The sequence below is a fragment of the Thamnophis elegans genome, chromosome 1 (genome assembly GCF_009769535.1).
Source record: "Thamnophis elegans isolate rThaEle1 chromosome 1, rThaEle1.pri, whole genome shotgun sequence".
NCBI classification, from domain to species: domain Eukaryota; kingdom Metazoa; phylum Chordata; class Lepidosauria; order Squamata; family Colubridae; genus Thamnophis; species Thamnophis elegans.
The window spans coordinates 108,254,102-108,271,421 of NC_045541.1; the positions used below are offsets into that span (position 1 = coordinate 108,254,102).

Here is a 17,320-nt window from a genome sequence, read left to right on the forward strand (position 1 = left end):
TTCTTTCTGTCTATCTGTGGCATATTTCTGATTTACCATATACACATCTTGATCCAACAGGAACAATCTGTCCAAGAAAATAAAATTCTATACAAAAGAATATCATAATTTAGCATCCAATGGTTTTCACATGCACAATTAAGAGACTTAAGGTAGATAAAAAATAATTGAAATTGAAAAACATAAAACAGAATTTGAAACTGAATAGTATACAAATAACCAACATGTTTGTTGATAAACTTTGCTGAGTTTGAAAGAAAATAACAAATTAAAAGAGTGCATCATACATGCGAGTGAGTTACCAAGCACTCAAAATGCGATCAGGGTTGAAATGAGGAGTCCTTGGTGTTCTCTAAGCTTTTATGTTTTCTTGCAGCCATTTCATTACTCAAACTAGGTAATATCATACGTGCTAGTATTGAGTGGGGGTTTGCTGTCATTTGTATTCCAGTGACTTGTCCTGTCAGTATTGGTAGGAGTGGTCTTGGTGGTTCTTTGGTTGGGCTGTATAGTGTTAGCAGGTTTGGCATTTCCTTGACTGGGTGACTGCTCAGAAAACACCAAGGACCCCTCACCTCTAGATTGATATGGGATTTTAAAAAATCACCTTTTCATGGCTCTTCTTAGTGAAAAGCAAGGAAATACAAATAAATGATCACCTGGCAATGGTTAATACTTACTGTTATAGAATTGCTGAGTTGTTTGACTTTCTGTTCTAATTGTTCCCTTTCCTGCTTTAAATCTGAACTCCACTTTAGTAATTTCTGTTTTTCTTCTTCTTTTGCTGTGGAAGAGAGATTTATTAGTTGTACTATACAGATGTGCTCACATCGATTTTTTTTACCATCAGCATTAAATGGCAGTGATTGTGATGCTAAATTATTCCTGATGTTTTAGATGGGATTCACTAAAAATAATCCCATTGTCCTGCTAATTTGATTATCAAATATTTGGTTATTGATTTTATTATTTCCATTTAATAACTGAGCAGAAAAACCATTCTGGTTACTTCCCCCTCCCCCCCAAAAACCCATCATAGATTACTTAATTTACCTGTTTTGTATGCAATATATGAATGAACAATTGCTAAAGTCCCTGGCCATGGAATTGCTTCTTCTTTCTTCAGCATCTGAAAGAAAGGAGGAAGAACATTTGGCTCACATATTCTACTTCTAGGGAAGATTTAATATAGCCCCTCAAACCATTCGCAATATATACATTCATAGTTGTCTTTTTAGAATTGTTGTATAAAATTAAACAACTTTAATTTATTATAGGATTTATTTCTAAGCCCAAGACAAGCAGTTGGATTGGGATGGCCGGAAGTTGAGGTTTCAGTAAAGAAAAGAGTAAGGGTATACTGTATGTAAGCACTAAAAGCACCTGGTTGCATAGTGGGTGTAAATTCTGATAAAGAATGCACAATTCACAAATTAAATTTAAAAAATGTACTAAAGTGATATATTATTGTGTTTTGAGGAAAATAGAGGGATGGAAGATATAACCTTGCTACTATGAAGTTGTTAAAGGAGCTTAGATTATTGCCATGCCTCTAAATAAAGACACATATTTTAAATAATTTGAATTATAAAACAGTCAGAAAATAACAAAACAGTAACAGGCAGGCAGGGATTGTGTTATTAAACATTAACCCCTAAGTGCCTATGTTAGTGAAAAGTATGCTTCACATGACTCAACTGCTCTGTCAAGGAAGACAGATTCTCTCCCCTCCCCCTCCAATAAGTAAATAAATACAATTGGGAGTATTGGTTACATTTCTTAATAAAGCATTATTTAGCTGGAAAAAGACATCAACACTCTTCCCCAAGGTGGTAATCATTTCATTTACCACATGCAAAAACACCTCCTCCACAGGCTGGAAAAGGCCTTAAAGTATTAACAGTATGAAATACTCTTTTGTGTTTTACCTCCCACAAAGGAGACCAGCTAAATCACAGCCTCAGCAATTCCTGTAAATCTACAAATCTTTCCTGCTGTGAATTATAAAAAACTGAACTGGAATGCAAAGGCAACATATCTGATATTACATTTTCAGTAAAGAGGACGATGACTTTCTGACTCACAAACTGCTGTTTTAAGTAGCTCGAAATAAACACCAAATGCATGGATTTTCAGAAAGTAAGTAACATTACAATATATTAAAAAATGTCTTTTGTCATAGTACTACATCTGACCACTGTCCTCATCACAGCCTATGGAGATTAATTTGGCAGTCATTAGGGAAGAATGGCCTTTGTTGCTGTAATACCATCTTTTGGAAAACTGTCATTAGCCACAAAGCAAGGAATGACTCACAGCAGTTTCATTTTTTTCATTTAATACTTGATTGTATTTTTAAAATCTATTATTATTTGCTATGTCTACTGAATTTTATACAATTCTGTACATATTTTAACCTGCATATATTGCCTGAATGTTTACTGCACACAGACTCTTTTTAAATTTATAAATGAATAGCAATGCATTTCTTAAACTGAAGTAGCAAATAGAGAAGGGAGTTTAGACACATCTGGATATTACAGTCCTTCCTTATTGATCTTCCTCATCCCATAATAGGACTTATATTTGCTTTCAGGGTCAACTATTTCTCTGCAGAGCAACTTACCACATGAAACATTACAAAATAAACCAACAACCCTGAGAAATGTTTTGGGAAATATTGGACATTTTGGAATGTGCATCTCCCATAAATGTCCTTTGTTTTGAGATTAATGGTATGTATGATTATATAGATTTCCTTAACTGGCTTGAAACTAATGGATTAATGACATAAATAAAAATATTAATTTGGGTGGGGAGAAATAGTTATGGATAATTTATGGGTCAAAAAAAAAGATTTGGTCAATGTTTCTGACTTTGCCTTTGACAACCACAGTTCTTACGTTATGACATTAATAATGGCTGAAAAATATCCTACAATGTAGAAAACAGAGGCAACCTTATAACAAATAAGCTGAGAGCTGCAAAATTCATTCAATTTAGCAATGCCTACTGATTTGTACTTTTTTTGTGCCTATTTTTTTTTTATGTGAAACAACAATACCTGGTCTTGACATTTGGGACAAATCCACATGCCCTTAGGAATTGTTTTCAGAGGTGGGTCTAGACAATCCAAGTGATATACACGTGAGCATGTATCACACATAAGTAGCTGGCCACTTTTCCTGCAAACACTGCAAAAATCTTCATGGATATCACCCTATAAAACAAAAGAAAACAGGAAGAAAGGTGTTTTTTAAATATTTTCAATCTACATTAAAAATGAAAGCAAAGTTTAAGCATGAGAGAATCTTATGTAAGAAAGAAAACTACCCAAAGTATAACTTGTTCCATTTTCACCATAAAAATTATTAAGAAAATTTGTAACATCACCTCTTAAAATACACCACTTTTTTGTAGTAAGTAGACTTGTCAAGCAAGAACATTATTTCTTTTGTGCTAAGAAAAGAAATTTAGTGTCAGGGTGAAATTCCCAATCAACTACAATTTTAAAATATTGTGGCAATATATCAATGTAATATTAGTTCCCGGATGATACTATTAACACTACTACTACTAGTACAAAAAAATTTTTTTTTAAGAATGAGGGAATATGTACATTTGCATGCTAGAAGAGGGACTACTCAGTTTAAATTAATATGTAAGTAAATTATTTGTCACTGAGTAGGTTCAACCTCTGGTTACTCCATTAATGAATGATCACCATATCAACCTATATATAACACTTGCAGTTCCTCAAAGGAACTGCCTGCATTCTATGGATGGGGTTTCGCTTGTTTGCATGGCCCGTTTTTTGGCATGATGCGGACCAATGGCAGTCCACTAGAGGTTGGGGACCAATGATTTAGAGAACCTATTTTATATAGTCACACAGTTAAGATTTTTGATGGAGAGGAACAAAATGATCAATATCTACTCTAAGAAGCATTTTAAGCTAAATGAATGAATCGGAAATAAGACTGTAAAATCTGAATTATTTGAATTTGAATTATCTCAAATACAATTGTATATAACTGGCTACAAAACAATGGCAAAAACATAATGGATTGAAATATTGGGTTAACTTAGGAGGGTAAATATAATTTAATTCTAATTTTTACCACAGCCTTTCCTGAGAAATGTAGAAAATTTAATAATCTAATAAAATGATATATTAAGTGCTGTGGCTTCACTTACATCAACATTCGGAAAATCAAATGTTTTCAATATCTACTTAAAGTATGGGACTTCCCTTTTTTCTTTTTGGCAGCTCTGTCCATAGCCTCCAACTTCTAAAGCAGATCTCAGAAGAGTTTTCAAAGATTGCAAAGGGAAAGGGAATCTGTTCCACCTTTAAACTCATTTGCCAGAAGGTGCATTTATGAATTCAGTCCAAGAACAGATCTATCTATTTCTAGTTTAATTAATCTGAGAATTCAGTAAAAAGAGCAACCAAAACAGGTATCTATGATAAATACATCTCAGCTGAAAAATGTGAAGCTGCTAAAGTTACGTATTTTGTGTTAACAACTGGATTTTAATTTTAGCATATTGTACACAGATAAAGATTAAAAGAAGTCAAAATAACAAGATCAGAAGAAGAAAAGATATTACTATACAATATTTTTTTGATGAGCTGAAGGCAATTCCGAAAAGTTGCTACAACTGAATCTCATTTTCTAAAACTCTTCAGATTTAGAAATAAATACTGGTAGTAAGATCTGTAAAAATAGCCTATTCTCTGTAAAATATGGCATTCCATAAGAACTTGAATAGTGATGAATAAGACGATTCACAGCTTGCAAACTGGTTCTGAATTATGTAAGCTATTTCAACTAACCTTAAAACAACGGTAGGCTATCTTTATTACGAGTAATGTATTAAATAATGACAGAGTATCAACCATTTGGGAGATGGGATTACTCCCAAGCAGTGGGTAATGCTTAAACCTTCTACCTCCATGAAAATCAATGCTTCACACACTGGAGGTAACATCATTAATTTCCAGCATGAGTATGCTATCTTGACCTATGAATTATCATGGTCTGGTTCCACAAGCACAATATATCAAATGACTGATGAATTCCTAGGACTCAATTTAAGGAAGAAATATTGGGGGTAGAGAGTTTCAAAGTTAAAAAAAACTTCTTGGGCCCATTCCTGATCTCCTCCAATCCCAATTTTAGCTGACTGATCCCCATTGAACCCAAAATTTCCATTGCTAAGCAAGACAGTTGTTATATGAGTTTTGTCCCATTTTACAACTTTTCTTGCCACATTTGTTCAGTGATCTCTGCAGTTGTTAAATTAGCAACATAGGTATTAGGTGAATCTGGCTTCCCCTTTGCTTGTCAGAAGGTCACAAAAGGTGATCACACGATCTGGAACACTGCGGCCATCTTAAATACATGCCATTTGCTCAGCATCCGAATTTTGATGATGTGATTATGGGGATGCTGCAACGGTCATTAAGTGTTAACAGCAGTCATAAGTGATTTTTTTTCAGTACCACTGTAACTTCAAACCGTCACTGAATGAATGGTTGTAGGTCAAGGACTGCCTCTATGTAAAATCAGTTTCACAAAAATTAAGGGAGGTTGCGCAGGATTCAAATTATAAGGGGATCAACATTCTTAACTTGTAGAGTCATGTGAAAAAAATACATAAACCCACATAAAATGTTTTTCTTTTCTAATATTAATATAGGGTTATTATTATTTTAATCTTCATTCAAACAGTATATAAATGTGATGTAACTGAACAAAAAAGCTAGGAAAATTGATTTTGCATTCATTTATTCAACAAAAGACTAACATATGTACCACTTCTTTCATGGAAAAAGCAACCTTGGCTTTAATAACTGGTATTACCCCTTTTGGCAGAAACAACCTGAAGTAGGTGATTCTTTTAACCGTCTACCAGTTTCTAGCACGGACTGGGAAGAACTTTCCCCCCATTTTTCTATGCAGATTTAGGGTCACTGTCATGTTGAAAGGTCCACTTTCAGTTGAGCTTCAATGTTTTGACAAATGATCTCGTATTATTTTCAAGTATCAATGAAAATATTCTAGTGGATTATATGATAGGGAACTGCCCAGGTGATGTATAGCAAAGCTTTAATCACCATGCTTTATGGTTAGTAAGGGTGATGTGGTTGGTTGGGTTTTTTGGGGGTGGTGGTGTTGCCAAACATGTCCTTTGGTACTGTGCCAAACAACTTGGTTTTTTTTTTCTGGAGCACATTATTTTAGAAGTCTTTGTCTTTGTCTGGGTGTTCACAAACAAATTTTAGTCTTGCTTGGGGTTCTTTTTGGACAGCAAGCGTTTCCTCCTGGCACTCCTCCCCAAATGGGACAACTTGCCACAGCCAAATCACTGTAACCACCTCACCACAACTGACTTGCTGCAGGACAATTCATTGCAGGAGAATTCAACAGATACAAAGGTTAAATTAATTTCAACAGAATAGTGGTCAATAATAATAAAATAAAGAAAATGAATCCAGAAATACAAGAGTTACAACATTTTTGACAGAAAAGTTGTCATCAATAGTAAAAGTAAATGATTAAAACAATTAATACAGATTTGAATTGTTCTGTAGCAAGTTGGCTATGACGAGTTGTCAAGTGGTGAGTTGGCTGTGGCGAGTTAATCACAAGTTGGCTGTGACGAGTTGGCCATAGCAAGTTGTTTTAGACTCCATGAATATGACCAAAGAAACTTTATTTCCTTCCTGCCACTCCATTGCTAAAACGTGCACACAACTGCATTAATCTGTCTGTGCATCTGAAAAAAATGAGTGGAGGGAAAATATCTTAGATATACTAGGATACTATAGAATCCATCTATCCTAGGTAAAGTGGCAAGGAGAGGGGAAATAGTTATAAATATCAGTAATGCAGAGTCCAGAAGAGGAGTGAACATTTTGGTGCAATTTAAAGTATTTCTTAAGAAAACGAATTCTGAAGTTTTTGCACAGTAGCTTTGCTTCAAACAGTGTTTAATCCAGCAAGAGTTACTTACGTCCATGGAGCTGGGGCTGGGTAAGGATACAGGCTGAACAGTTGCAGGGAAAATAAATGTCTCTGTCTTTTCATTTTCAGGGGAATCAGGATGACTGGACAGAGGGGATGTGGGGGTGAGAGCCCCAAATCCCAGCACAGTGTTGTATTTAGGTGGACGACCTACATATTAACAGAAGGAAACAAAAAGGGGAGGAAAATAATCTTACATACCTTTGGACATTGCTCCTCATTGGCTAGCATGAAAAAGGAAGCGATGAGGTACAGAGAGGTAGTTAGTATAATAGTCACAAGTGAAAGGAAGCCAAGATTCTCACATTAATTTTAAGACATTTACAAGAATAATTTCAAAAAGGATATGAGAAAAAAAATGTGCAGTTTCTCAGAAGGGTAAAGGTTGCTATCCTAACAATGGTATATCATTTCAGTCTTAATGTTTTGAGTGTTCAATCTTTCCCTCCATATCAAGCCCCCAACTGACTTCTACCAAAAGTCGCCATGATCCATACCCCTTGGATTGACTGAAATATCTTCATAATCCTTTAAACAGTACCTAATAATACTTCATTCATTTTCTAAGTCTCAATTTCATTTGGAGGCTATCCATAACATTTTCATTTAGGCAATAATATTTATATTAGATTTGGAAAATATTTTTGGTTTATTAAGGAATTTTAAAAATAATAAAGCATTCTAAGTCTAGAACAATCATATAAAGAGCATTTTGTTATTCATAAAATAAATATGACATAAAATTGCCTAGTAAAGTAAACTATTATTCTAAAGTGAACTATTATTCTAATTGAAAATATCTCTGCAGTATTTTACTAAGAGTTTTCTGATGATTGATAAACAAAATTACAGACAAAAGATGGAAACATGGAATTAAGCATTCATAGATAACTTGTTTTAATTATTAAGCTGTACAAAACAGGTAAAGGGTAGTAGAAACAAATACAGTGGGGCAAAAAAGTATTTAGTCAGCCACCAATTGTGCAAGTTCTCCCACTTAAAAAGATGAGAGAGGCCTGTAATTGACATCATAGGTAGACCTCAACTATGAGAGACAAAATGAGAAAACAAATCCAGACAATCACATTGTCTGATTTGGAAAGAATTTTTTTGCAAATTATGGTGGAAAATAAGTATTTGGTCAATATCAAAAGTTCATCTCAATAGTTTGTTATATATCCTTTGTTGGCAATGACAGAGGTCAAACGTTTTCTGTAAGTCTTCACAAGGTTGGCACACGTTGTTGCTTGTATGTTGGCCCATTCCTCCATGCAGATCTCCTCTAGAGCAGTGATGTTTTGAGGCTGTCGCTGGGCAACACGGACTTTCAACTCCCTCCAAAGCTTTTCTATGGGGTTGAGATCTGGAGACTGACTAGGCCACTCCACGACCTTGAAATGCTTCTTACAAAGCCACTCCTTCATTGCCCAGGTGGTGTGTTTGGGATCATTGTCATGCTGAAAGACCCAGCCACATTTCATCTTCAATGCCCTTGCTGATGGAAGGAGATTTGCACTCAAAATCTCACAATACATGGGCCCATTCATTCTTTCCTGTACATGGATCAGTCGTCCTGGTCCCTTTGCAGAGAAACAGCCCCAAAGCATGATGTTGCTACCCCCGTGCTTCACAGTAGGTATGGTGTTCTTTGGATGCAACTCAGCATTCTTTCTCCTCCAAACACGACGAGTTGTGTTTCTACCAAACAGTTCTACTTTGATTTCATCTCACCATGACATTCTCCCAATCCTCTTCTGGATCATCCAAATGCTCTCTAGCAAACTTCAGACGGGCCCGGACATGTACTGGCTTAAGCAGGGGGACACGTCTGGCACTGCAGGATCTGAGTTCCTGGTGGCGTAGTGTGTTACTGATGGTAGTCTTTGTTACGTTGGTCCCAGCTCTCTGCAGGGTATTCACTAGGTCCCCCCGTGTGGTTCTGGGATTTTTGCTCACCGTTCTTGTGATCATTTTGACCCCACGGGGTGAGAATTTGCATGGAGCCCCAGATCGAGGGAGATTATCTGTGGTCTTGTATGTCTTCCATTTTCTAATTATTGATCCCACAGTTGATTTCTTCACACCAAGCTGCTTGCCTATTGCAGATTCAGTCTTCCCAGCCTGGTGCAGGTCTACAATTTTGTTTCTGGTGTCCTTCGACAGCTCTTTGGTCTTCACCATAGTGGAGTTTAGGGTGTGACTGTTTGAGGTTGTGGACAGGTGTCTTTTATACTGCTAACAAGTTCAAACAGGTGCCATTAATACAGGTAATGAGTGGAAGACAGAGGAGCCTCTTAAAGAAGAAGTTACATGTATGTGAGAGCCAGAAATCTTGCTTGTTTGTAGGTGACCAAATACTTATTTTCCACCATAATTTGCAAAAAAATTCTTTCCAAATCAGATAATGTGATTGTCTGGATTTGTTTTCTCATTTTGTCTCTCATAGTTGAGGTCTACCTATGATGTCAATTACAGGCCTCTCTCATCTTTTAAGTGGGAGAACTTGCACAATTGGTGGCTGGCTAAATACTTTTCTGCCCCACTGTATAAAAGTTTCATTTATGTGATCAAGAACAAAATGTCAAAAGCAATGGGAAAAAAATATCAAATCCACTTTACTTATAATGACATATTTTGGAAAAGAAAAAAAAACCTTGCACAGTGGAATCTGCAATTGACTCTTAAACCTTTTAATCACTTATATTCATATATACAGTACATTCAAGTACATTATTAGAAGAACAATAGCTAAAGTTCATCAATACACATTTTAATTACAAAGTACTGTTTTAAAATTAGTTTGTATTTCAAGTTATCAATTTTATTTTTAAACAAGCTCAGCAGCAAGGGAATTATTAAAAAGCATTAACAGAATCAAGGCCAGATATTATATAATGCTCAGCTCTATTGTGCAACTAATAAAGCACCCATCACACTGTATTACATCAGCAGTATTTTATATCCAAAACAAAATCTAAATGCTTGAAGAAGCTTTTTCAGGCATATTATCAAGAAAATATTTTAAGTACATAATGTAAACAACCAGGCGTGATTCATCCATATATGACTAAGCCATCTAATGGCAAATGGTTGAAGAGGCAAACCTTCTTTTTACAAATTCAAATTGGAAATGAGAATAAGAAACCTCTGGGAGGTAGCTACTTCTATGCTCACTCTTAACACCTGAAATCAGTCTTTTTTAAAAAAAATATTTTTCTGAGTTTGGGGTTTTAACTGTCAGAATGGGAGCAGTTTGTCTCATAGAGGAAAGGTTTTGTTTTTTAAAAAAAATAATCTGCCAACACTGAAATGCTATTGTACAAATTTATAATTATCCCTGTACCTGAAATATTGTGTATAGTTCTGGTTACCGTATTTGAAAAAGGTTATAATAAAAGTGAGGAAACTACAGAAAAGGACATCTAAAATGATCAAGATGATCAAGCATCTTTCTTCTTTGAAAAAGGAGTGATATTTGAAATATTTTGAAAAATATTTCAAAAAAAATTAGTTACCTTTCAGAAAAAGCTAACTAAGGAGTGATAAAACTGAGATGCATACAATCATGCTTGGCATAGAAAAATAAGATATTTTTCTCTTTCTCTCAAAACTTGGAAACTTTTAAGCTTAAAACACCAGAATCTGATTCCACTTTCTGTTTAGCATGATTACATTTCATCACTCATCTCAATTTTCATTTTTCTTTGTGACTATATGGGACAATTTATTCACCAAATGATTCCAATATTGGCCATTTTCATAAATCTCGCTGACCTTGTTTTCTGGGGTGCCATATATTGCTAGATCCTTTATTTCTTCTTTGGGTCAATGCTATTACAAAGGTTTTTTGCTTTTATTAAGAATTATAACCCTGGCTCTGACTAGAGTTGTTCTAATGCACATGTTATGTCAGTTATGTCATATGTATGTATTTATTTGTAACAAGGAAACAAAAGTACTGTCCTTCATAGAGCATGCAAGCTTAATTTAATTTCTTTCCAGTGTTGCATGATTTTTTTAATGACTCATTAGTATTTGCGTTTGTGCTGTTAAGTAGTATATCAAGGTTTAGCAAATATCTGTATTATTTCTATCTTTTTGCTATGCTGGGTATTTTGACAGTTTGTAGGAAATATTGCTGCAATTCCTAGAGGTCAGCTAATGAAACTAACAGGAAGGAAATTTAGAATAGACAAAAAACACTTCTTCATATAGTGCAAAATTAATCTGAGGAATTCATTATCAAAATATACAGTTATGGATGCTAACTTGAATAGTGTGAAAACAATTACTGTTATTAATTTTGAAAATTCTACACTACATCTGTGTAGGGAAAGGATACCGCCAAATATTAATTGAAAAAGAACAGCAGGAGAGAGGAATGTCTACATATTCTTTATGTGACTATCATGGAAGCATGTGGTTGGCCACTATAAGAAACAAAATCCTATATTATGATGGGACTTGGCTAAACCAGAAAAGCTATTCTCCTGTTTATATGATTATTTAACGTATTTTACTCATGTATAATCCCTTCTCTTAATTAGAAATTTACCTCGTTTACGTGTCCCAGGATGCATTGTGCTGTTCAGGTATGTGACCGCACTCTTCTTGCGCTTTGTAAAAGATAGGAACAAAGTAATTATTAAAACTTTTTGTTAACGGAAATCTATAGAATCACCGATGCATATCCATATATAACATAACAAATATGCTTTATTACTAAAAATCATTTCTAAAGATTTGAGCAAGCTTTCATTATTTAAAAAAATGCATTCATCATTGTGTTAACTAGAACACCTACTCCAGAGAACATGGACTTTCATGAAAATACTGATAGAACACAACAGAGCTATTTCTACTAGCAGCAAGAGAATGATTTGATCTAAATCTTCATCATTCAGCTAGTCTCTAACTTCTAGAAATATATCAGAGCAACCCAGAACTGTCTACTTAGTTTTCTAGTGTCTTTGAGGGTGTGTATAATTGAACTATTAGGCAATGCCAGTATCAAATGATGCAAGTCGTGGAGTGGCAATTGAGTACTGGAAAACAGAGCAACCCCAAACCACCCTGCTTCTCTCAGATGCAGTAAGGACAGCCATCATTCATAGAAGTCATTTGCTAAACATCAAATTTAATAATTTTAACATTCTTTTTAGGCTGGTTTGCCCATCCCATATCTGGATGGGTGGACATGAGAGCATCAAAGCAAGATTTTATTTCTAAAGTATAAATAAGAGATTGCTACCTCAGGCTCAAAAACAACTCCACTGTAAACTGGATTTGCTGTGGTTCTTCGTTTTCTTTCTTGTCTTTTACTTTGTATTTCTTGAGGAAAGAAATAATTTGGTTAGAAAATAAAAGCATTTCCAAGCACACAAAATTTTGTTTTAGAATCTGAGAAACTAAGGGTCAGAATCTATCATTTCTGACAAATATAATGCTAAAGAAACAGCTGTATTACATAAAATAGATTGAAAATACATCAGTACATGACACCAATTCAACTTAAAACATTACAGCCTACATTTTTAAAAATCTAATTTTATATTTTTTTATCAACTAACGAATCAAGCAAAATTTTCAACTGATAATTAGTTCAAGATTCATTATAGTGTATGAATTTTTACCATGAATATTGCAAATTAATGACAAAAAGCATTAAAGTCAAAATCAACAGCTGCAGAGAACTCTTTTCCATGCAGTAAGTCCATGACAGGTTACAAATATACAAGGATTATTTTTTTAAAAAACTGCAAACAGTTTTTTGATGTTTTATTGATTTAAAAAAATAAAAAAATGATTATCTTTTTACCTTCCAGATGATCATGCGTAACAAGTCCAAGAGAAACCATAAAGGCAAGTTTCTGAATTAAGAGAAAAAATTGAAATCACACAGTATTATAGAAAATTAAATTAGCTGATAATAGTCATTTCTTAATACAAATGATTCAACAATATGCATCAATTCTTAAGAAATTTTGGGACACTGCATTTTTGCCTGAGTTGGTTTTTCAAAATAGGTCTGGACAATTAAAATGTCATCTTCAGGCTTTACTTCTAATCATGAATTTGATCCTAGTAGCTTTCCGTAATACCAACTGAATCATATTCTTCCTGCATTAAGCATTCTAGTTATTCTGACTTGTGTCCCACACTTTGTGCATTTGTGTAACGATGCTGGAATACTTGGTGATACAACTTGAATTATTCCTCCTGTATTTGCATGCTCATTGTTGATACCACTACATTCTGCACTTCCTTATCAGCATCATACTATTTTCAATTGTGCCCTCTCCTTCCCTATAGGATTCAGTCCTTCTGACCAAGGTCTCTGCAAACTTATTCTCCCAGTTCTCATACCATGCAACCTATCTCTTGCCAGGAATCCTAAATAATGCATTCCAGTATCAAAGAAACAAAAGCAGTCTGGTACCTAATCAGTATATCTAATTGTTCCTTTGGATGATTCTCTTTCTAAGCTATGCCCCTTTTACAGGAAAGATGGAAGAGAACAAAAATTGAGCCCAGAGTAACTCTGCCTTCCTATCCAGTGCTTCTTAGTCCTTGCAATGATTTCAAGATTGTATTTGGCTATGTATTTGTTCCCATATGGATCAGAAAGAAGGGATATTTATCAATGGGTTGGGAAGCTTTTTGTCACATTCCAAAGTGTGCCCAGAAAAGCATTATACTCCTCTTGATAGACTGAAACAGGGCATCACCATCACTTGTTTCCTGCTCCCAGGGAAGATGATGGCATCCTTACTTTTGCAGAACCTGTAGCATCCCCTTCTTTCAATTCCTCAGATTTATGGCAGCTGCTTCTCTTTTGATTCAAAAATATAATAAACAGTGAGATTCTGGAATCTATTCTACAACTTTCAATTTTAAAAGCCAGATTGCTTTTCTCCATCTCTTCAATCCTCCCATTTTGCTTTCTCTGTTTTCCAGGGAACTTCTTAATTCAGCTGACTTTCCACAAGCACTTCCTGTGACCTATTTATGAATTTCCTATCTCCCCTGATAAGCCAGGGAGTAAAAATTGTATCTATAGTTCTTTCAACCTCTCTTCCAGGATGGTAATCTTTTTGCATTTGTAACACTAGAGCTCTTGCCTTCAGCAAAGAAAACAAATATGGCACATCTCATACTGATCACAACAGTAATTTTCTGCCTTTGTGTTCCTCTGATGAAAGAAAGAATGAACAACACGCACATAAAGCCTCCTCCTTGGTTCCTATACAGGAATTCCCCCGCCAATCTCCTGTCTGCATGTTGCTGGGGAGCTGGCTTCCCTACAATCTTCCTCACAACTAGATCAACAGCAAGAAATATCCAATCATGTATAATAAGCAAACAGCAGCCCAATGGACTATCAGAAAAACAGTCAGCAGAAGCCCCAAAGTGCTTTCAGAAGTCCAGTTGCCTTTTGGAAAGCAGCTTTGAAACAGCCATCTCTTAGATGATTGAGACTCTCCATAGACAGTCTTTCATCAATCATCAGTCTTTATCTTCCTTGGCTTTTTCTCTTTTATTTTGTCTTGCCTGCTTCTTCCCTATTCTTAGTCAAACTTAAATAGGCAAGCTCCTATTTATTTACTCAGTAAACTCACTCTCTAGGGACCTGGCTTCCTTACATGCCATCTGAAGCTGCCCCAAATCACTCTCCGTAAAATATGTTACAATTCTAATTATAGTATATTTTACATCCATCTTGGGAATAACATAACAAGTAACACATTTCTCCCTAGTTTATCCTAAGAAAAGCTGGGATAAAATGATATATATAAAACAGAAAATAATTTCAAAAATTAGAGTTCATATAAATGATCATGCTTTTTTAAAATTAAACAAAACTGTCACCATCAGAAATGTGTAGGAATTAATGCCAGAGTAGCATGCTATATAGTTCTTAAAATGTTGGGTTTGAATGTGGTTATTTGAATCTTTGTGGTATTAAGTCCCTAATAAAAGACATTCAAAATAACCTCATGTGATCCCTGAAAGGAGAAACACAATGTCATACATTGTTAATAATTATTTTAAGGGTATTCTTTTAAAGTATTCTCTTAAAAGCTTCAAATATGTTGGTTTGCTTATTTATTTGTTTTAAATGTATAATCCATCTTCCTTTCAGGAACTCAAAATAATATACATAGTTATTTTTTCTCCAATATTCCCCATGATAATCCTGTGAGGTAGACTAGACAAGATAATTACTAGGTCAAACTCAGTGAGAATCTGTCCCTGAGGGCGAAGTAGCACCTGTTTTACCCACTACACCACAGATTCTCTGCGCTGTGAAGTATATGTCTGGCAATTTCCCTCACTCTCTTACGCAGGGATACTGAGATACAACTGAATGGTGCCATTTCCTGCTTTCCATGGTGACTGTGGGATTGACTATGGGACTATGTGTTACTGGCCTAGGACATACAGTAGCATACCACTGATTTTTCAGCCCTTTGATCTGATAGTTAACATTTAGAAAAGTCAATCATAATTGGTAGGTCATCTTTCTGGCAACTACCCTCCCTTGCAGGGTTAGATATTCTATGAAAACAGTCCACTCTAAAGGATTTATGAAATTTGAGGAATTTTTCAAAATTCTGGGGAAGTTTCTAGCAATTTGGATTGGTGACCATGTCAAAAGTCTTCATATAACTATGAAACAAATGAAAAAGGACATCTCATCAACATCCCAAGCATGGGTAAGGTTATGGTAATTAAAGGGCAGCTCAAGCCAGGTGAAACATTGGTTGAAACACATTGAAGTTGTGCAGGGTATTTGTAGTAGAGCATGGCCGTAACTATTAAATAGTGGTAAAAAATAGTAAAGAAAACTTATTTTATTAAGTCCATCATGTTCTCAACTAACTATACATTGTTCCCCACCCCACCTCCAACTACAATAAACCTAACTGTCACCTCCTATAACTCATTGAAGACCTGAGTGACATAGTGGCTAGATATTTTAAAAATTGATTCTTTATACTAATAAAAGAGTCAATTCAAAGACTCAGAGGGCACACATTTCTTCAGCCTACATTGACAACTGGTGAATTAGTATCTTTCCCAAGAAAATTTTACAATATTTTTTCCCAACAATTGTGACATGATATACCTCAAATTATTCACAAAATTCAAGGATTTTCTAAATACAATTTATCAAAAAACTGGCATTTTCAAACTTTAACTCCCTTGCTGAAACTTTAATAATAATATTAAGAATATTCCACCACCATGGAACTGTCAGAATCATCTCCAACAAATATTTTTTAACATGTCTTCAAATATACCGCATACTGTATCCAATCTAGAAAAATAGATAACTACTTTTGAGATTTGCTGAGTCCATACATTTGAAGAATGTTTTGATGAATTAATCTCTAAGATTATGAGGCACATTTAACATCTTTTTTAAATTGAGATGGCTGACTTATTAAAATCGGAGTCTTTTATTTTTATTGTTATTATTTTAATTATTCCATCCTTCCCCTCTATCCTACTTCCCCTCCCCCACTACGACTCCCCTCTCCCGGTACACTCCCTCCCTTCCTTCTCACCCTCCCTCCAGTCCTCTCTCCCACCCTCTCTACCCCTCTTTCTTCTATCCCTCTACTCCTCCCTTCGGTGTATTTCTACTATCTATTAATATATTCAGCTTATCCTATTTTTACAGTGGAATTATAGAGCAACAGTATACAAGTGCAGTCACGTTACTTTAAAATCTAACACATACTATATATCACCCCTCCCCCTCCTCCCCCTATCACCCCACCTCCCTCCCCCCCGACTTCAAGAGCCCGTACACGGTATAGATTTTTAACAAACACAGTCTAAAATATATTAAGACAAAGGAAATAATAAAAAAAAGGAAAATAATAACATCTCTGCATTGAACTCAGCTTCTTCCTGTTACACTAACTTTGAGCAGCTTAGATTGTTCCTAATCTTAAGCATAGGGGAGTCTTTTATTTTTTATTCCAGATTTTTTATAATTCAATTTTTATATCATTCAATTATTGGTTAACTTGACTGGGGAAGGATACTGTAAAATCTCCATTCCCACCCCACTCCAGGGGAAGGTTACTGCAAAATCCCCATTTCCTCCCAATCAGCTGGGACTTGGGAGGCAGAGAATAGATGGGGGTGGGGCCATTCAGAGGTGGTATTTACCGGTTCTCTGAATTACTCAAAATTTCCACTACCAGTTCTCCAGAACTGGTCAGAACCTGCTGAATACCACCTCTGCCTCAGTTCTGATTAGAAGTAGAACC

At 35.1% G+C, this 17,320-nt stretch overlaps 1 protein-coding gene and 1 long non-coding RNA gene across 5 annotated transcripts in view; one reads left to right on the forward strand and one right to left on the reverse strand.

Annotated features, from left to right (window-relative positions):
- The window catches only part of PHF21A (PHD finger protein 21A), a 128,026-nt gene that overhangs the window by 5,258 nt on the left and 105,448 nt on the right, over positions 1-17,320 (reverse strand). For 2 of the 4 annotated variants that reach the window (XM_032226718.1, XM_032226710.1), the window contains exons 11-17: positions 12,853-12,904; positions 12,286-12,365; positions 11,590-11,650; positions 7,024-7,184; positions 3,065-3,220; positions 1,054-1,129; positions 681-784 (exon numbers count right to left, since the gene is read on the reverse strand). In XM_032226718.1, coding sequence (XP_032082609.1) covers positions 681-784; positions 1,054-1,129; positions 3,065-3,220; positions 7,024-7,184; positions 11,590-11,650; positions 12,286-12,365; positions 12,853-12,904 — 690 coding nt within the window. Of the gene's footprint in view, positions 1-680; positions 785-1,053; positions 1,130-3,064; positions 3,221-7,023; positions 7,185-7,235; positions 7,259-11,589; positions 11,651-12,285; positions 12,366-12,852; positions 12,905-17,320 lie in introns of all 4 variants that reach the window. The other 2 variants (XM_032226736.1, XM_032226727.1) reach the window with 1 other exon arrangement.
- Positions 1,643-12,916, forward strand: LOC116514911. The gene is made up of 4 exons (XR_004256170.1): positions 1,643-2,139; positions 2,597-2,735; positions 11,582-11,626; positions 12,860-12,916. It is a non-coding gene; the product is annotated as an uncharacterized LOC116514911 (long non-coding RNA).